Raw genomic sequence first — 18,292 nt, forward strand, 5'->3', positions numbered from 1 at the left:
TCTGGTACAAATGTTTACCCAAGTGCGTTTAGACTGTTTATATATTGAAGCACTTTTCCAATTTTGTGAAAACTATTGAAAAATGTGAAAATGCCGCCAAGCTAAGCACAGTATAAGTTAAAATGTCGCACAGAATTATTTGCAAATGCGTTTAGACTGTGACTTTTTCAATTTTGTGTAAATTAGGCAACTATTTTTTTTTGAAATTTAATTCGAAATGAAATGACGATTGTTAATGTTCAGGAGATAAATTGATTGATTAATGATTTACATTTAATTTGGTCAGATATAACAATAAGATAGCAAAAATAATGAAAGTTACAGTATTTCTAATAATATATTTGAAAACTATCAGAAATTTCTCGAATATTTCATTACGGTACGGGAAGTTCCAGCAATTTGCCTTAAGGCACGATGCCATGCACCACTAGTTTTCAATTTTTTGCGATTACTATAACTTACACTACGGGAAGTCTTAAAATTTTATATTAAGTGATAAATATAATAATAATGTTAATGATGTAATAAATATTTATTATAACAAGTAATTACAATAAACGTGAAATTGTTTGATGCTGTTAATTTTTAAAAATTGTATTTTAAATTAGTTATATTTTATTTACAGTGTTCTAATTTAAGTGAGTTCAAGTTTGTGCAATTAAAACAAATTACGTACACCAAAACATTTATTTACAAAGTTTCATCAACATACACTGGATAATAAATATTTTCGATCACATAAAAGGAGTTATAGGTGAGTCCTTTATTTATCATTATATATTAATATGATTCATGACTATTTATTTTATTTTTGCAATTGTGATATTATGGAATGTTTCATAAATATCCCTGATATGTACATTTTAAGGCACTTCAAATTTCCACCCAATCTATTACTATTTACTGTTTGTTCAGCATGTTGTATGCGCATCCCAGAGCCCAGGAAATTTCGTGGTTGTCGATCTTTTTTAGTAACTATAAAAATATAATAAGTATTATAATTTTATCTACAAATGTGTCTTTTATCTTATCTTACTTTTAAATTCGATTCAGGTTTTAATCCGAATCCGTCCTTTAGCAAGACCGATATGAATGTTAGATCGAAACACATGAAGGGCTGGTCGGTGTTTGCGGTTTTGCAAACGGCTTTTGCAGTTTTTTCAAATTCCCCAACTGTTATTTCGCCGCCCAAAAATGGATCTACACGAATAAAAGACTTATGGTTTATCAATTTTTCAAATATGAAAGTTTGTTATCAATTTTTCAATGACAGTTTGAAAATGTTTTTTATATAGTTTGAAAATGCTCTGGATAATTTGAAAATGTTCTAGATAGTCTGTAAATGTTTGGGAAAGTCTGAAAATGTTTTAAAAATACTCTATTTGAAATTTTTGCAGATAGCCTGGAAATGTTCTAGATAGTTTGAAAATATTTCTTAGATGGTCTGAAAATGTTCTGGATAGTTTGAAAATATTTTTTATATAGTATGAAAATGCTCTGGATAATTTGAAAACTTTCTAAATGTTCTAAAAATGTTCTGGATAGTTTGAAAATGCTTCTAATATAGTCTGAAAAAAAAGTTCTAGGAACTCTGAAAACGTTCTGAATAGTTGGATAATATTCTAGTTAGATTGGAAATGTTCTAGATAGTTTGAGAATATTCTGAATGTTCTGGATAGTTTAAAAAAATTCCGATAATCGAAAAAATGCTAGTATAAAAATGTTCTAAATTTTCTGAAAGGATTTTGGTTAGTTTGAAAATGTTCTTGGATAATCTAAAAATACTTCAGATAGTCTGAAAATGTTCTAGATAAACTGAAATTGTTCAATAGGGTTGTAAAATGTTCTGGATAGTATTAAAATGTTCTAAATATTCTGAAAATGTTCTGGATAGTTTAAAAGAATTCTAGATAGTCGAAAAATTTGCTGGATGTTTTGAAGAAAATGTTCCGGATAGTCTGAAAATATTTTAGATAGTCTAAAAATGTTTGAAAGTATTTTTTAAATAGTTTGGAAGTGTTCTGGGTAGTTTGAAAAAAAGTTCCAAATAGTCTGAAAATATTATAGATAGTCTGAATAAATCAATAAAATGTTCTAAATATTAGAAACAGTTAGAAAATGCACTAAATACCCTAAAAACGTTCAGAAAATTTTTAAAAAAATCTAAATATTGTGAAAATGTTCTGGATAGTTTGAAAATGTTCTTAATATTCTAAAAATGTTCTGGATAGTTTAAAAAAATTTTAGATGTTCGGAAAATGTGCTGGTTAGTTTAAAAATGTTGTAAATTTTCCGGTTTAAAGTGTTTTGGATAATTTGAAAATATTCTTGGATAGTCTAAAAATGCTTTAGATAGCCTCAAAATGTTTTAAATATTCTGAAAATGTTCTTTGATAGTCTAAAAATGTTTTGAACAGTCAGAAAATGTGCTGGTTAGTTTAAAAATTTTATAAATTTAACGAAAGTGTTCTGGATAGTTTGAAAATGTTCTTGGATAATTTAAAAAAGTTTTAGATAGTCTAAAATGGTTCTGGATAGTTTAAAAAAAATTATACAGTCGGAAAATGTGCTGGATAGTTTAAAAATGTTTTAAATTTTCCGAAAGTGTTTTGGACAATTTTAAAATGTTCTTGGGTAGTCTAAAAATACTTTAGATAGTCTGAAAATGTTCTTGGATAGTCTAAAAATGTTTTAAATATTGTGAAAATGTGTCAGATAATCTGAAAATCTTTTAGATAGTCTAAAAATGTTGTGGATAGTTTAAAAATGTTTAAATCTTTTTAACAAGTCATGAAGAGGCTGAAAATGTCTTGGAGAGTCTAAAAATGTTTTAAGTAGTCTGAAAATCTTCTAGATAATCTAAAAATGTTGTGGATAGTTCGAAAATGCTCTCTACATTTTTTTATATAGTGTGAAAATGTTCTGATTAGTTTGAAATTTTCTGAATAGTCTGAAAATGTACTGGTAAATCTGAAAATGATCTAGATAATCTGAAAATGTTCTAAATAGTTTAAAAACGTTCTGAATTTTGAAAATGTTCTAGATAATTATGGATAGTCTGAAAATATTCTGGATAAGTCTCTTAAATAATTAGCTTTAGATAGTCTGAAAATATTCTAGATAGTTTGAAAATTTTATAAATGCCTGAAAATGTTCTAAGTAGTATAAAAATATTGCAAATTGTATGAAATTTGATTGAAATTTGTAAAAAAAAAAAACAAGAACAAAATCTAACATTGATGCAGTTTTTGCAAAAATATTGAAAGACGGAACTTAAACATTTTGTACTTCACTAATTTTTAATTATTAAATATGTTTTCCTCAGAAGATATAAAAAATTGGAAAAAAGCCAATAACCTTCGATTCATCTAAAATTTTCAATTCCACATTGAAAAATACGAAATCTTACTCCCAAACTATTATTTTTTATCTTGCATACCTATCAGTCCAGCCCCGGTAGCCCTGTCAAAGAAATAGCTGAACGCTGCAATATCTTGTACTTCTAAACCTATAGGTTTTGGGTCGACTAGAGGTAACAGGGTGTCTGCTAATAATTTGCGGCATTTTGGCCAATCTACTTCTAATTTCTTTGATTCTAGCGGAGTGCCACTGGAAATAAAAAAATAAAAAAAAAATAAAAAAATCAGATTTTTCTGTTGCTCATCTCAGAATTTCAATAATATTTTATGGGATTTATTTTAATAGTTAAATTTAATATTATGACTTAAAATTTCATATTCACCTTATACTGTACTCAACGTTGCCATACACCCAAGGTTTGTTTTTGATGATAGGATTAATACAAGGGCTGGACAACGATTTGGAGTCTCCATTGTTTTTCGTAAAAACTGCATGTCTGGCAGCTTTTAAACCGAGTCCCAAGTAACTAGAATAATAATAAATATATTTGCTATTGTATCATAAAATATATTTAAATGTATATTTATATAAACATACCTATTGGTGAAGACTGTTATATTGCCTTTGAATGATGGTACTGTCATCAAATGTGATCCGAAAGTACCTTTTTCTAAATTATTCAAAGACGGAGCGAAGGTAACTTGATTTGATCCACCTCCTAAATCTAAAGCAGCTACTGTATCCCCATTAAGATGTCCTGTATGGAAAAAATATAATTAAATCATCACAAAAATATTAATGTTTTTTTCATAATATTTTTATTACCTAAAAGGTAGTTCACAGTAAACCAAGACATGATCCCTTCATCAGTACCATCCATAATTTCAACAGCATCTTCATAAACCAAAAATCCTGATTTATTTATAACTTCCCGAACTGCATTTAATATATTTTCGGCCTGCTCCTGTTTCAATAATCTCAATCCTGCTGTAGCCCTGACCATCACTGGTGTTTTTGAGTAATACGATTCAGGAATGACTTCCTTGGCAAGAAATAGCAGATTTTCAATTGTCTGGGCCCCCTGAAAAAAATAAAAGTATTTGGTTAAATACATTACTTCTTAACTTGTGAACGAAAAGTTGAAAACGCAAAGTGCCACTTAAAACTAGTTATCTATTTATTTGATTTAATTTACCTTTTTGGGTCATCAGCAAAAGAGGAAAGACCTGGCTTGCTTTGCTTAAATAACTCATCGTCTAATATTAATCTCCCATCTAAAAAAATAATAATTAAAAATAAATAATTACAAATTCTAGAAATTTAATTTAAATTTGTACAGTCAATAACCATCCTATAACGCGATTAAAATATAGGAACTCCCGTTATAAGAAACTCGGACTTAAACGTACAACTCAAGCTAAATCGTAGCGTGTTCTATGAAAACTTGCAATCGCGTTATATGAGAACCGCGCTCTGAGAAACTAAAAAAAAAAAAAAATCAAATTGTACCACGTTATATGGAAACCAAGAAATACAAAAGACAGGATAAATTGTATTTATTAAATTGAAGAGTTTATATGAAGATATGATAAAAAATCAAGTTAGATTAAAAACTAAAAACTGTTTTCAAACAAAAAAAAGTGCCCGTTAAGTTCAAACGTGATTGAAGTACAACTGTTTTGTAATGTAATCTAGGCAATCATACTCACGCGACACGACGACCAATCACAATCGACCCGTATAGAAATGATATCATCGAAAATGAAGGATGAATCATTAGCACTCGATTCGAGCGTAACGCTCTTCCGTTGCATTTTCACAGATTTACACACTAGTCGCGCCTAAAAAAGTTTTACTTCAAAACAGATATTTCAGCGGTTTAAAGAATGAGATTATATCGCCAGCGAAAAAGTAAAAAAAATACAAGCAGTCAATGAATGTATGTTAATTTTAATTACATGAAGTTCTACAAACACAATTATTATTACATGATGAGCGAAGTTGCTAAAACAATATTTGTTTAGGCGTTTTTGAACATAATCCACTGTGTGAACGAATATTATAGAAGTTATTAATCAGCAATTACTTCATTTCTCTAATGAAGGTTCATTTCTAAATACTAATTACAATGACAAACCGATCTTGTCGTATTTGAAGTACGACTTTAATTACGTTATTGTTTTCAAATATAAATATTTTTAATGCTATTATAAATATATAATTTATAATTTATCATTATATAAATGTGTATAATTGTTGACACTAATATGTGCATCGCGAGTATTACCATATTACCAATAAACATTATTCAAAATTGTTATGTATTTATTTTCAACTTAAATGCCATCTCCTACGATAGCAAAACAGTTTTACTTCAATCGAATGTGAACCTTACGCGCACTCTTTTTTATGTTATGTTACTGGAGTCATTCAGTAATGTTGCACGGAAGGCTGTTCGAAACGAAAACAACGCTTATTACGGTACCGTGTTATAAGAGGGTAACCGCAATTTCAGCCCGCGTTGTAGGAGGGTCGACTGTATCAATTACAACATACTTACCTAAATATCCTCTATGAAACCTATAAGCTAAAACTCTGCTCCCCGTAGATCCAGCATCTATCACGACAGCAAACACAGGGGTGTTTTACCAAATTTTTGTGCAAAATTGTCTACTAGGGGGTGCAGGGTTTTTGTACTATATCCTAAAAAAAATTAATTATTTATTAATACTTTTACTCAATGTTAGTCTTATTACATAACAAATATTAGTGCAAATTATTTAATTACACAAACACGAGACTACATACTTAATGTTATGTAATCTATTTTATTTATCATCAATTTATAACACTGAGATAAAGAAGCGTAAGTTATATTAGTTATAACTACTGAGGTATTTATTAGAATCATTTTTAAAATAATAAATGATGCAATACTGTTCTACTTCATCACAAGATTTCATCATAAAGATTTTTTTTGAGTATGAAACCCCCTCCAGTTTTTTACAGAAATATGCTGTGTCCCATAATTAACTGTCCGAAAGGTGGACGTCCCATTAATCACGTGATCGATTTTTTAAGGATTTTTGGACATCCCCTTGAGGATACGTAACAATATTCCAAATAAACCCCCTTCCCCACGTGTATTTACAAAGTTTTTACATTTAATTCGAACTTTTCCTATTTTATTATTTGATACTAACTCTGTGATCCAACAAGATCAATAAGACTCAAATAGAAACGAGATCTGTTTGATCAGTAAAGTCTTGATGAATACTTCGAGATTCTCTAATTATACTAAAAAAAGTTACAAAAAACATCGTAAAATTTTTGTATTTCGTATGAAACTGTTTGGATTTTTTTAAAATTCAGACAAAAAATAAATACATGTGATATCTTACTAGACCCTTCCTTTCCCCAGGTTATATTTGGTGTTTTTTTGTCAAACCCCACCTCCCCCAAAAGCCTTCATAAATATATATATATATATATATATATATATATATATAAAATTCTTCTGTACGTGTATATGATTCGATACTTCTCCCAAACGGTTATTCGGATTTTGATAATTCTTTTTAGAATTTGTTAAAGAAAAATTTTAAGATTTAATGAACGATAAAACTATAGTAATATTGTAAAAATAAATGGCAAAAATTACAAAAAATACTTATCATTGTTCGACATTGAAAACATTTGAAATGCCATCTGCTAGACATGTCAATTTACTTGAAATTTGAATTTAGCTGAAATTATGAGTCCAGATAATATTAGAATATAATGCAGCAGCTAAGATGTGCCAGAAATTAAAATAATATAAGATACAGTCAACAGAATCTGTTTGGCAGATGAAATTATATAATTCCGTTCAATAAATAACGCATCAAGTCCAAATTGCATATATGTACATTATTTTTTTAAACTTATGCATGTCGCATTTTGGTTTACTTCACTAACTTATTTAACAATACAAAACAATATTTCTACTTATTAAAAAAATGACTTAGAATTGTATTTTTGTATTCGTGTAATTTTGTATTTCGTATGAAACTGTTGGATTTTTTTAAAATTCAGACAAAAAATAAATACACGTGATATCTTACTAGACAATCCTTTCCCCAGGTTTATTTGGTGGTTTTTTGTCAAACCGCACTTCCCCCAAAAGCCTTCATGAATATATATATATATATATATATATATATATATATATATATAATTCTTCTGTACGTGTATATGATTCGATACTTCTCCCAAACGGTTATTCGGATTTTGATAATTCTTTTTAGAATTTGTTAAAGAAAAATTTAAGATTTAATGAACGATAAAACTATAGTAATATTGTAAAAAATGGCAAAAATTACAACAAAATACTTATCATTGTTCGACATTGAAAACATTTGAAATGCCATCTGCTAGACATGTCAATTTACTTGAATTTGAATTTAGCTGAATTATGAGTCCAGATAATATTAGAATATATGCAGCAGCTAAGATGTGCCAGAAATTAAAATAATATAAGATACAGTCAACAGAATCTGTTTGGCAGATGAAATTATATAATTCCGTTCAATAAAAAACGCATCAAGTCCAAAATTGCATATATGTACATTATTTTTTTAAACTTATGCATGTCGCATTTGGTTTACTTCACTAAATTATTTAACAATACAAAACAATATTTCTACTTATTAAAAAAATGACTTAGAATTTTGTTTCATGTAACAAAAATACATTTGATCGGCATCGGATATTGAGTATTTATCAAGTTGATCTTAGATTGAATAGTGCCCATATGAACTATATTTTACAAATTAATTCACCTAAGATTTGAACATAAACAATAATGTTTATTAAATTATTAGTAAGAAAAATGTACTTTAGAAATTATATTTGCCGAAAAGCAATTAATATATCGTACGAGATTATGAAAATTATAGACTAAATTATTGAAGCAATTATGTTGTGTGGTAAAATCAAGTGTGATATTGTTCTTTTACTGCAGATACTAATATTATTTTTTCTGAATTTCTTATAATGCTCATACTAAGACCATAAATGCATCACAAAGACAGGACATCAAATAGCATATTAAAAAGTATAGGAAAGAATATTAAAAAATTTGGAACTTTTGAATTGGAGGCGCGGGTACAGGATAACATCTGTCGGGCCGTCTAGTATACATATATATATATATATAAATATATATTATATATATAAAATCTTTCTCCAATTCGCCCCTGTATTCCCATTCCGGCACTCCACATAAATGTAGTGCTAATTGTTTCATACTGTCAATATCATCTGCACAGTCCATACACACACACTATCTCTTGTATATTAATAAAACCATAATTATAAATATTAATCTTTAATACCCTGGACAAATAATAATGGCTTCATTCATTTCCACTGAAATTAATTCGAACACAAAAGGACATCTGTATATAATAAATGCACAGGATTTATATGTGGGCTTTTCGGGCATGGGGGGGCATTGTGCAATTAAAATATTAATTGATATTGCATATATGGATAAAAGAGATGGACATGGTGGATATGGTTAGTTGGTTCGATTGTGAGTTGATGGGGATTTGAGTGCTTTTGTGAAAAAAATTGTATGGAAAGAACGTTTGAAATATTTTTTGTAATTCCGTTATATATATATATATATATATATATTGAATTATGTGTTATATTAATTTCTGAAGTACTACATCAGGTAAATGCCCTCTTGGCTTCATATTCGAAATTCCTCTCAGGCCTTGTGATATATTGCATTAATAACTCTCGAATAATATTACATCCACCTTGTTCATGTTGCACGGTATATATTTACATGATATATATGTATAATGTATAATATATATATATATATATATATATATATATATATATATGTATATATATAATAATTTATATGCAATTTATATGCAAGTGGTAAAATCAATTGTGATATTGTTCTTTTATCGCAGATACTATATTATTTTTTCTAAATTTCTTATTCTGATTATAATAAGACCTAAATAAATCACAAATGCAGGACATCGAATAGGATATTAAAAAGTATAGGACAGGATATTGAAAAATATGGAACTTTTGAATTGTAGACGTGGGTACAGGACAATGTCTATCGGGTCATCTAGTAACAGATATATAGAGTAAATAACATAAAAAATGTAGTTAAGTCAGAAATTTTATGTATATAATTAAAAGCTTGCTTATACATAAATAAATACAGTTATATTAATGCTGTTAGACTACTCGAATAATCTTAGGTGCATATCTTAATTCTTTAGTAACATTCTCCATAGCCAGGGAGTTTTTAATAAGAAAAAATCTATCACAGTATTTGAAAGAAGTTTTACAATATATGCTTATTGCAAATGTTTTCTGTTCATGTTCTATCTTAAGAGTACTGGTTACAAAATTGTTTATTATAAATTTATATTCATTAAACAGTACCTAATTTGATTATGTTAATATTAAACATAGTAATATGAATCAATATAATAGAATAGCAATCATAGTTGCTATAATACTTCATTGATTTCTTTTGTGTGAAGTGCCATGTGTATCCTGAAATCGTTCAATTCAGTAAATCCCTCATTGCATTCTTCACATTTATAAGCATGTTTTCTGTTATGAATCTGCCTGTGTCTTCTCAGACTGCCTGAATGTATGAATCTTCTTGCATACATTGCATTCATGGACACGTACTCCATTGTGCGTCGCCATGTGACTTTTCAGACTAGCTGGATGTCTGAATGTCTTTTTGCATATACTGCATTCATGGGCATTCACTCCTTTGTGTATCAGCATGTGACATTTTAAATTACCTAGATGTGTAAATGTCTTATTGCATACACCGCACTCATGTGAGCGCACTCCACTGTGTATGAGCATGTGAGTTTTCAGAGAACCCAATTGTGTGAATGTCTTGTTGCATATACGGCATTCGTGCGGACGCTCACCGGTGTGAACAAGCATGTGAAGTTTCAAATTGCCTAATTGTGTGAATGTCTTATTACAAATGTTGCACTCATGGTTGCGCTCACCCTTGTGAACGACCATGTGACCTTTCAGACTTCCTAATAGTCTGAATGTCTTGCTGCATATACTGCATTCATAGGGGTGCTCACCACTGTGAATTGTAACGTGTTTTTTCAGATTACTTGAATTTGTAAATGTCCTTTTGCATATAGTGCATTCATGGGGGCGCTCACCACTATGAATGAGCATATGACATTTCAGATTACCTAATTGGGTGAATGTCTTTTTGCATATATGACATTCAAAGGACGTTCTTCAGAATGTGTAACCATGTGCGTTTTTAACACTTTTGATAGTTTGAAAGTCTTATTACAGATTCCGCATTTGAAAGGGCGTTCTTTGCTATCACTAGGCTCGTGATTGACCATATGCTCTTTTAGATGATCTGATTCTGCAAATGATTGACTACAAATGTTACATTCATAAGACTCCTGTTCAACTTCTTCCTCGATCGTCATTTCGGAACTCACGAATGTATCTAAACACGTTTCATAATCCTCAGAATATGATTCAGATTTAACAATATCAATTTCGTCTTTGATTTCTTGTTTATATTGCCTACTGAATATTCTGGGGGTTCAATTTTGATTGCCTGATCATTCATAGGCATAATTGCTTCTTCTGACATTTTTAAATATTTTCACTCCGTATAATCAGTAGATATTTACGAAAACAATTGTGTGATAAACAATAATAATAATAATCAAGTTTAATCAATAATTTTGACATTTGATAATGATTTCACCAAAATTTATTGTTTGACATTTCCACCATAGAGAACCATAATGAAGTTGAAAAGATGCGCCACTTGTTAAATATCCCGCCAATTTTAAAAATGTCTCGTCTTTCTAATGCATACTCTATGCTTCAAATGTCAAAAATAAATGCAGGTAGATTCAGTTGAAAAGTTGACTTTTATAATTATGATATTAGTGATTAGACTAGATTATATTATTGTTTAGCACACAGTTATTTCGTAAATATTTACTGATTAAACACAGTGAAAATATTGAGAGATGTCAGAAGAAACAATTATGTCTATGAATGATCAAGCAATTAAAATTGAACCAACAGAATATTCAGCAGAAGACATTAAACACGAAATTGAGGATGAATCAGATGTTTTTGATGCCAATATCAAATCTGAGTCGTGTTCTGAGGATGATGAAACGTGTTTAGAAAGATTCATGATATCCGAAGTGACTATAGAAGAAGAAGTCAAACAAGAGTCAATCGAGACATTCACTTATGAATGTAACATTTGTAATCAATCATTTGCAGAATCACATAAGTTAACGGATCATATTTTCAATCACAAGCCTAGTGATAGAAAAGAACGCCCTTTCAAATGCGGAATCTGTAAGAAGACTTACAAACTATCAAAAGTGCTAAAACTACACATGATTATACATTCTGAAAAAATGTCCCTTTGAATGTGAAATATGCAATAAGAGATTCACCAAATTAGGTGCTCTGAAAATTCACATGTTCATTCATAGTGGTGAGCGCCCCTATGAATGCAGTATATGCAAAAAGACATATACCCAATTAGGTAATCTAAAATATCACATAACAATTCACAGTTGTGAGCGCCCCTATGAATGCAGTATGTGTGATAAGACATTCAGACTACGAGACAGTCTGAAAGTCACATTCATTCACAATAATGAGCGCCCCTATGAATGCAGTATGTGCAATAAAACATTCACCAAAGTAAGTAATCTGAAGAGACATTTGCTCATTCACAGTGGTCAGCGCCCCCATGAATGCACTATTGCAAAAGGACATTTGCAACTAAAGGTAATCTGAGAATACACGAAAACAGTTCACAGTAGTGAGCAGCCCTATGATTGCAGTATATGCAAAAAGGCATTCAAACAATCAAGTAGTGTGAAAAGACACATGAAAATTCATGACAGAGAGCAAATGTGAAATATGCAATAAGGAATGTACTCAATTGAATGATTTGAGGGAACATTTGGCACTTCATAGTAATAAGAGAATAATACTGAGTAGGAAAATAACTCCAAAATCATTCTTAATTTCAAGTCAACTTGAAAATCAAATAAACATATCATGAAACTAAAACAAATTGAACTCAAACTTTTAAATTTAGATTTAGAGGTTACTCATTGGTAGTAAATCAAGATTAAGTATGGATAAAAAGCATCTCATAAATAAATCTGTATGGATTCAATTGTGGGAAAGTAATCTAACACCCATAATTCAACAAATACAATGTTTACTAGCAACAAAATATATCAGGACTACAAAATTCTTTTGTTAAGGCTGTAGTAAAAGTACCACAAGAAACTGCCTTTAGACTCGATGTAAAAAATTACTTAGTCAAAGCAGTTGTATGGTAGTTCGTACCATTTATTATTTTTTCAGATGTATTACTTTTAAAGTTAAAAATAATATTATTAATTATGAAAATCGTGAAGGTCTTGAATTACCTAATGGTGTGTAATTGAAATTTAGAAAACAATAAATTTGTGCAAAAATGGTATGTATGTATCATATTCACACACAAACACAAATATATATATATATATATATATATATATATATATTTGTGTTTGTGTGTAAATATATATTATATATTGGGTGGCCTTAAAATGGTCATTTTCGAATTTCTTGCTCCCAGGGGTCAAATGGTTCCAATAGAGAAAAAAACAATTCTCTGAAAGTTTTAGTCTTAATATAACGTTTAGATAGAGCGCAATTCAATCAAAGTTTTGTATGGAAATAGCATGGAAAAATTTCAAAAATTTAAAAAATGGTTTTTAGATGTAATTTAGTGAACAAATGAATGAATAAAACTCATTCATTTGTCGCTAAGTTATACCTAAAACATTTTTTTTTAACTTTCAAAAATTTTTCCATGCTTTTCCATACAAACTTTGATTGAATTGCGCTCTATCTAACGTTAATATTAAGAGCTAAAACTTTCAGAGAATGTGTTTTTTATCTATTTGAAACCATTTGAGCCCCTGGGAGCAAGGAAATTCGAAAATGACCATTTTAAGGACCACCCTAATATATATATATATATATATATATATATATATATATATAATATATATATATATATATATATATTACATATATTGTATAACTTATATAAAGTGTTTTTTTCAGTAAATCTTTTGTAGAGGTTTGAACAAAAAATCCAAAAAGTAATAAAGTAATGTTTTGGATTGAAAAAAAACTTTTTGTTTATTACTTTTTGGATTCTTTGTTCAAAGCTCTACAAAACATATACAATAGATATATATATAATTATATTTATTATATATATATATATATATAATCTATATATATCAGGTTTTTTTTTCGTCAGATAATGAAAAATATATGATGAAGTGTTCTTGGACACCCATCCAATAATCAAAACAAACAAATTTAATAAGAAAAATGTTTTTTATTATACTAGCATTAAATAATTACAGACTACAACTTTTATAAATATATAAAACTTATAAATTAACAAAATATAAATATAAATATAAATAAGTTTACACTTATGTTTTTATTCATATTTATAATTATATTTTTGTTAATTTTATAAGTTGTATATATGTATTTATATAGCTTGTAGTCTTGTAATTTTTTTAATGCAAGCATAATAGACATTTGTCTTTATTAAATTTGTTTTAATTATTGGATAGATGGCCAAGAACACACACACACACCACATATATAAATATATTTATATATATTATTTATTCCATACATTTCAACATATTATTTTATGTCATCTTCAGTAGAATGCAAAATAATTCAGAGTATTCCAATTTACATTCCACTGAAGATGATACAAAATAATATTTCAAATGTATAGAATTATAAGAATTTTATAAACTTTTATTGAATATATATATATATATATATCTATATATATATGAGGTTCCGGCTGCCTCAGGAACTTAATATATTACATTAATGCTCTAATTGCAATCTTTTTTATATCAGAGAAACTAGCCAAAACCTGAATGAACATGTTCATAACACAACAAAAATAGCTCTAAAATACCATTTATTATTTATTTATTGGATTAATTGTTCAAAAAAGAAACCCTTATCAATTAATTAAAAAATCCAGGAAAAATCAATTATATATATTTGTATTGTATTACCAGTTAATAAACTTGGTAATTAAACATTAATTTGCTGAATCCATACATTTCAGTCTATATCAAAACTTTCAGAAAAAAGTACACGATATGAGAGCAAAGGGTTAAAAACCAAATACTATATCCATACTAACCCCACAATAAAAAAAAAATTAAAACCCTGTAAAGTTGCGTTCATTGTTAAGATATTTTTACAACAACCCCTGTGAATTATTTGTTAATCATCAAATTATATAACTAAAAATCTTCTTATATATGAAAATGCATTCCGGTATTATGCTAAGTATGCTAAAATCTAAAACTGCTGTACAGATTTGGCCAGTTTTAGTCCTGAAATATTCGTGCTAATCCAGAGGTTGTGGGAAAGGTGAGAGATTATTTCAAAACTGCATAGAAACTTTACAGTTTTAATTTAAAATGGAACAATTGTATGCGGCTCATATGTCAAATGTTAAATGAAACTGAAAATTTGAATGGAAAATTCAAAAAACTTCTTTGAAATGTTTGAATTGACAATTTGTGGGTTCTCTAAAAATTGTTTGCAAATATTTTATATGTGAAACAATATTTGCTGGGTTAGCTAGTAATTATATAAAATCTAATACTCACCAAATATAAATCACTATAAAAACCATAATACAATTAGAAAAAACTGGCGTTGTATCTTAGGGCGTCCACTTATATTTGACGCATTAAAACTATGATGATTGTTTGTATCATGTTTTTGTTCAATCTGCAAAAAATACAAAAAATGTTAGTACCATTTTATATAAATAAATTATATATTAACAATCTATTACTACCAGGGTGTATTCATAGCCCATGGTGGTTGAATTTGACACTTAACACTTTTAGGTTAGCAACAGAAATTTGCTTTGGCACAAATGAATTTACTATACAAACTATCATAACAAATCTATTACAAAGCCATGTTTATGTTTATCTATTTAACATTACGTAAAACTTCAAATATAAACAATCCAGTTTCGCCATTAGCAAAATTTTATTAGTTTTTTTTTGCTGTCAGTGCGGCGCTTGAAACGTCATCGTTGTGTTATATTTACCTTTCTTTGTCGCACCGCCATTGTTGTGGGTTTTGTCAATAATATTAGATTAAATTAACTTAAAAATTAATAATTGTGTATTCTAATCACATTAATTTATTTGTTCAATAGACATTGGTTGTCGGTTTTTTAAGACTTTTCTTTGTTTGCACTATTTTGAACGAAACGAACTATTAACGTGTATCATCGCGTACAGTCCCGTGCAAGTTTTTTGCCTTAAAGGAATGACATTTTTTTTTAACAGTTGTAAACATTTTTGTAGACGGCCATTGAAGGACAAACGCGAAATTTGAAATTTGAAATTAGAAAATAAATTTTATTTAATTGGGTCTCTAAATTACAATGATAAATTATAAATTATATATTTATAATAGCATTAAAAATATTTATAATATTAAAAAGCAATTATGTGATTAAAGTTATACTTCAAATATGACATGATCGGTTTGTCATTGTAATTAGCACTTAGAAACGAACCTTCATTAGAGAAATGAAGTAATTGTTGATTAATAACTTCATTAATATTCGTTCATACAGTGGATTATGTTAAACAACGCCTAAACAAATATTGTTTTTCGCAACTTCATTCGTCATGTAATTGTGTTTGAAGAACTTCAATTAATTAAATTAACATACATTCATTGACTGCTTGTATTTTTTTTTTAACTTTTTTGCTAGCGATATAATCTCATTCTTTGAACAATTGTATCTGTTTTGTCTAAAATATTTTTTCTATTTTAATAATTTCAAAGATTTATAGAAACTATGAATAATATAGTAATAATTTTTTAATCAATAAACTTACGTTTAGTACACGGCACAAATGTTTAATTTGTTTTATTATTCTCGAAGAACAGGGTAAAATATTCTTCTGATTCAGACATCTTTCATTAAATCTGGATTTGTACTACGATGTGACTTTAAAATGTTTATTTATCATACAACGACAGAAATCTATTCACATACACGACGACTAATCACAATCGACCCTTATTGAAATGATTTCATCGAGAGCGAATGACGTACAATTCTAGCGTAACGCATTTCCGTTGCATTTGTACGGATTTGCACCCTAGTCGCGCCTAAAGAAGTTTTGCTTCAAAATCTATTTTGCGTACAGAAATGATCATCACACATATCCACATCAAATTATCAGATATTTTATAGAGATTTCAATGAGTTTAAATTTTGTTTACGTTTTTATGGGTTCCGAACCAATGTTTCTATTCACTAATTATAATGAGAATAGAGTTTGTATAATTGTTAATTAAAAAATTAGTGGTGTATGGCATCGTGCTTTGAGGCAAATTGCTGGAACTTTCCGTATCGAATTAAAATTTTGAAACCGAATTATGTTTGATATTCAATAATAAAATAATCTTTTTCATTTGCTAAAACAATTGTTTCGTCAAACACAAGCATGAAGTTTTTTGAATCATTCAGATCGGATGCTTAGTTCTTTCGAAACTGCAATTTTTTGCACATTTAGCTTGTTATCTCCAAAACGTTTGGACCTGCCTTTTTTAAAAACTAATCACCACTTCTCATCATTACGAAATGAATGTTTTTTGAATTATTCAAATCGGATTATCTATTCTCTCAAAAACTCGAGTTTTATTTTCCCCACTCTTTGCTCCGTATGTTCGAAACGGCTGGACCTGCCTTTGCCAAAAACTAATCAGCACATCTTCCTATCAATAGAAATCGAATGCTTTTTGAACCATTCAAATCGGTTCATCCGCGCGGCCGAAAACGTAGACGAAAAATTGTATCCATACATACATACATACACACACACTCATACACACACATTCATTTTTCTGAGGTATGCCCAAATGTTCAAAACCCTGAAACGTGGAGAAATGTAAAAAATTTCAATTTCGATTTTTGGACGATTACAATAACTTACCCTAGGGGAGAAATAATATTTGTTTTTTAAAAAGGAGGATTTATTTTTTGAAGAAGCATCTGTAAATCTAAAAGAATCTTAAACAATTAAAATCTTGTCCTGTAATATATTTTCAAAATCACTGTTTATTTAATTACATTTCTTTAATTTATTATATTATTACTAAATTGTAACTAAAATAAGTTTTTTATATTAGTATAATCCATTACTATTTCATTTATTACTTATTACTATTTTATTTCTTAATCTAGTATATCTTAACCACTTGTGCTTTTTATGCAATTCAAACAAAATTTATTTAAACGAAGAATTATAGAAGGATCTTTTTCGACTATTTATAACAATAGAATAATAAATAAGCGCAATGAACTCAACGCACTGTGCCATACAAATCTCTTTTATTTAGATAGTTTTCCAAATTTGTCACAAAACAATAAAATAAATAAATTTTAAATATATTAGATTTATTTATTTATTATTCCAACTTTTCTTTTACAATATTTTATTCCCATTATTCACATTCTTTATTTCTTTGTTATTTTGACCGATGGAATGTTAATTTATATATTGGTAATTTAATTTTTTTTTAAATATTATTTCTCCTTTATATATGTATTTATATATATATATATATCTATTATATATATATATATATTTGTGGCCCTACTCCACGTTCTATTGACCACAACTGTTACCATTCATTGTATTTAAAATTGATACGGCCTTGATAAGCTATGTGTTTAATATTTATGTGTAATTTATTTGATTTGATA

At 28.3% G+C, this 18,292-nt stretch overlaps 3 protein-coding genes and 1 pseudogene across 3 annotated transcripts in view; 2 read left to right on the top strand and 2 right to left on the bottom strand.

The window, feature by feature from the left end:
• LOC113389432 overlaps positions 1 to 18,292 on the top strand; it is a 290,888-nt gene that overhangs the window by 53,490 nt on the left and 219,106 nt on the right. The gene's annotated exons all lie outside the window — the stretch shown is intronic.
• Positions 781 to 6,271, bottom strand: LOC113389526 (ectonucleoside triphosphate diphosphohydrolase 5-like). Its single transcript, XM_026626553.1, is given in 10 exon segments — positions 781 to 975; positions 1,037 to 1,200; positions 3,440 to 3,609; positions 3,743 to 3,886; positions 3,958 to 4,117; positions 4,186 to 4,444; positions 4,558 to 4,634; positions 5,921 to 6,007; positions 6,010 to 6,063; positions 6,169 to 6,271. Coding segments are annotated over 10 exon segments (1,293 nt in total). The 3' UTR covers positions 781 to 900.
• LOC113389527 lies at positions 10,000 to 10,931 on the bottom strand (annotated as a pseudogene).
• Positions 11,427 to 11,843, top strand: LOC113389528 (zinc finger protein 716-like). Its single transcript, XM_026626554.1, has one exon. The coding sequence runs from the start codon at positions 11,427 to 11,429 to the stop codon at positions 11,841 to 11,843; it is 417 nt and encodes a 138-aa protein (XP_026482339.1).

This window comes from Ctenocephalides felis, unplaced genomic scaffold, assembly GCF_003426905.1.
Source record: "Ctenocephalides felis isolate EL2017-DRISC unplaced genomic scaffold, ASM342690v1 CF-g0.4_SCAFFOLD_03573, whole genome shotgun sequence".
NCBI classification, from domain to species: domain Eukaryota; kingdom Metazoa; phylum Arthropoda; class Insecta; order Siphonaptera; family Pulicidae; genus Ctenocephalides; species Ctenocephalides felis.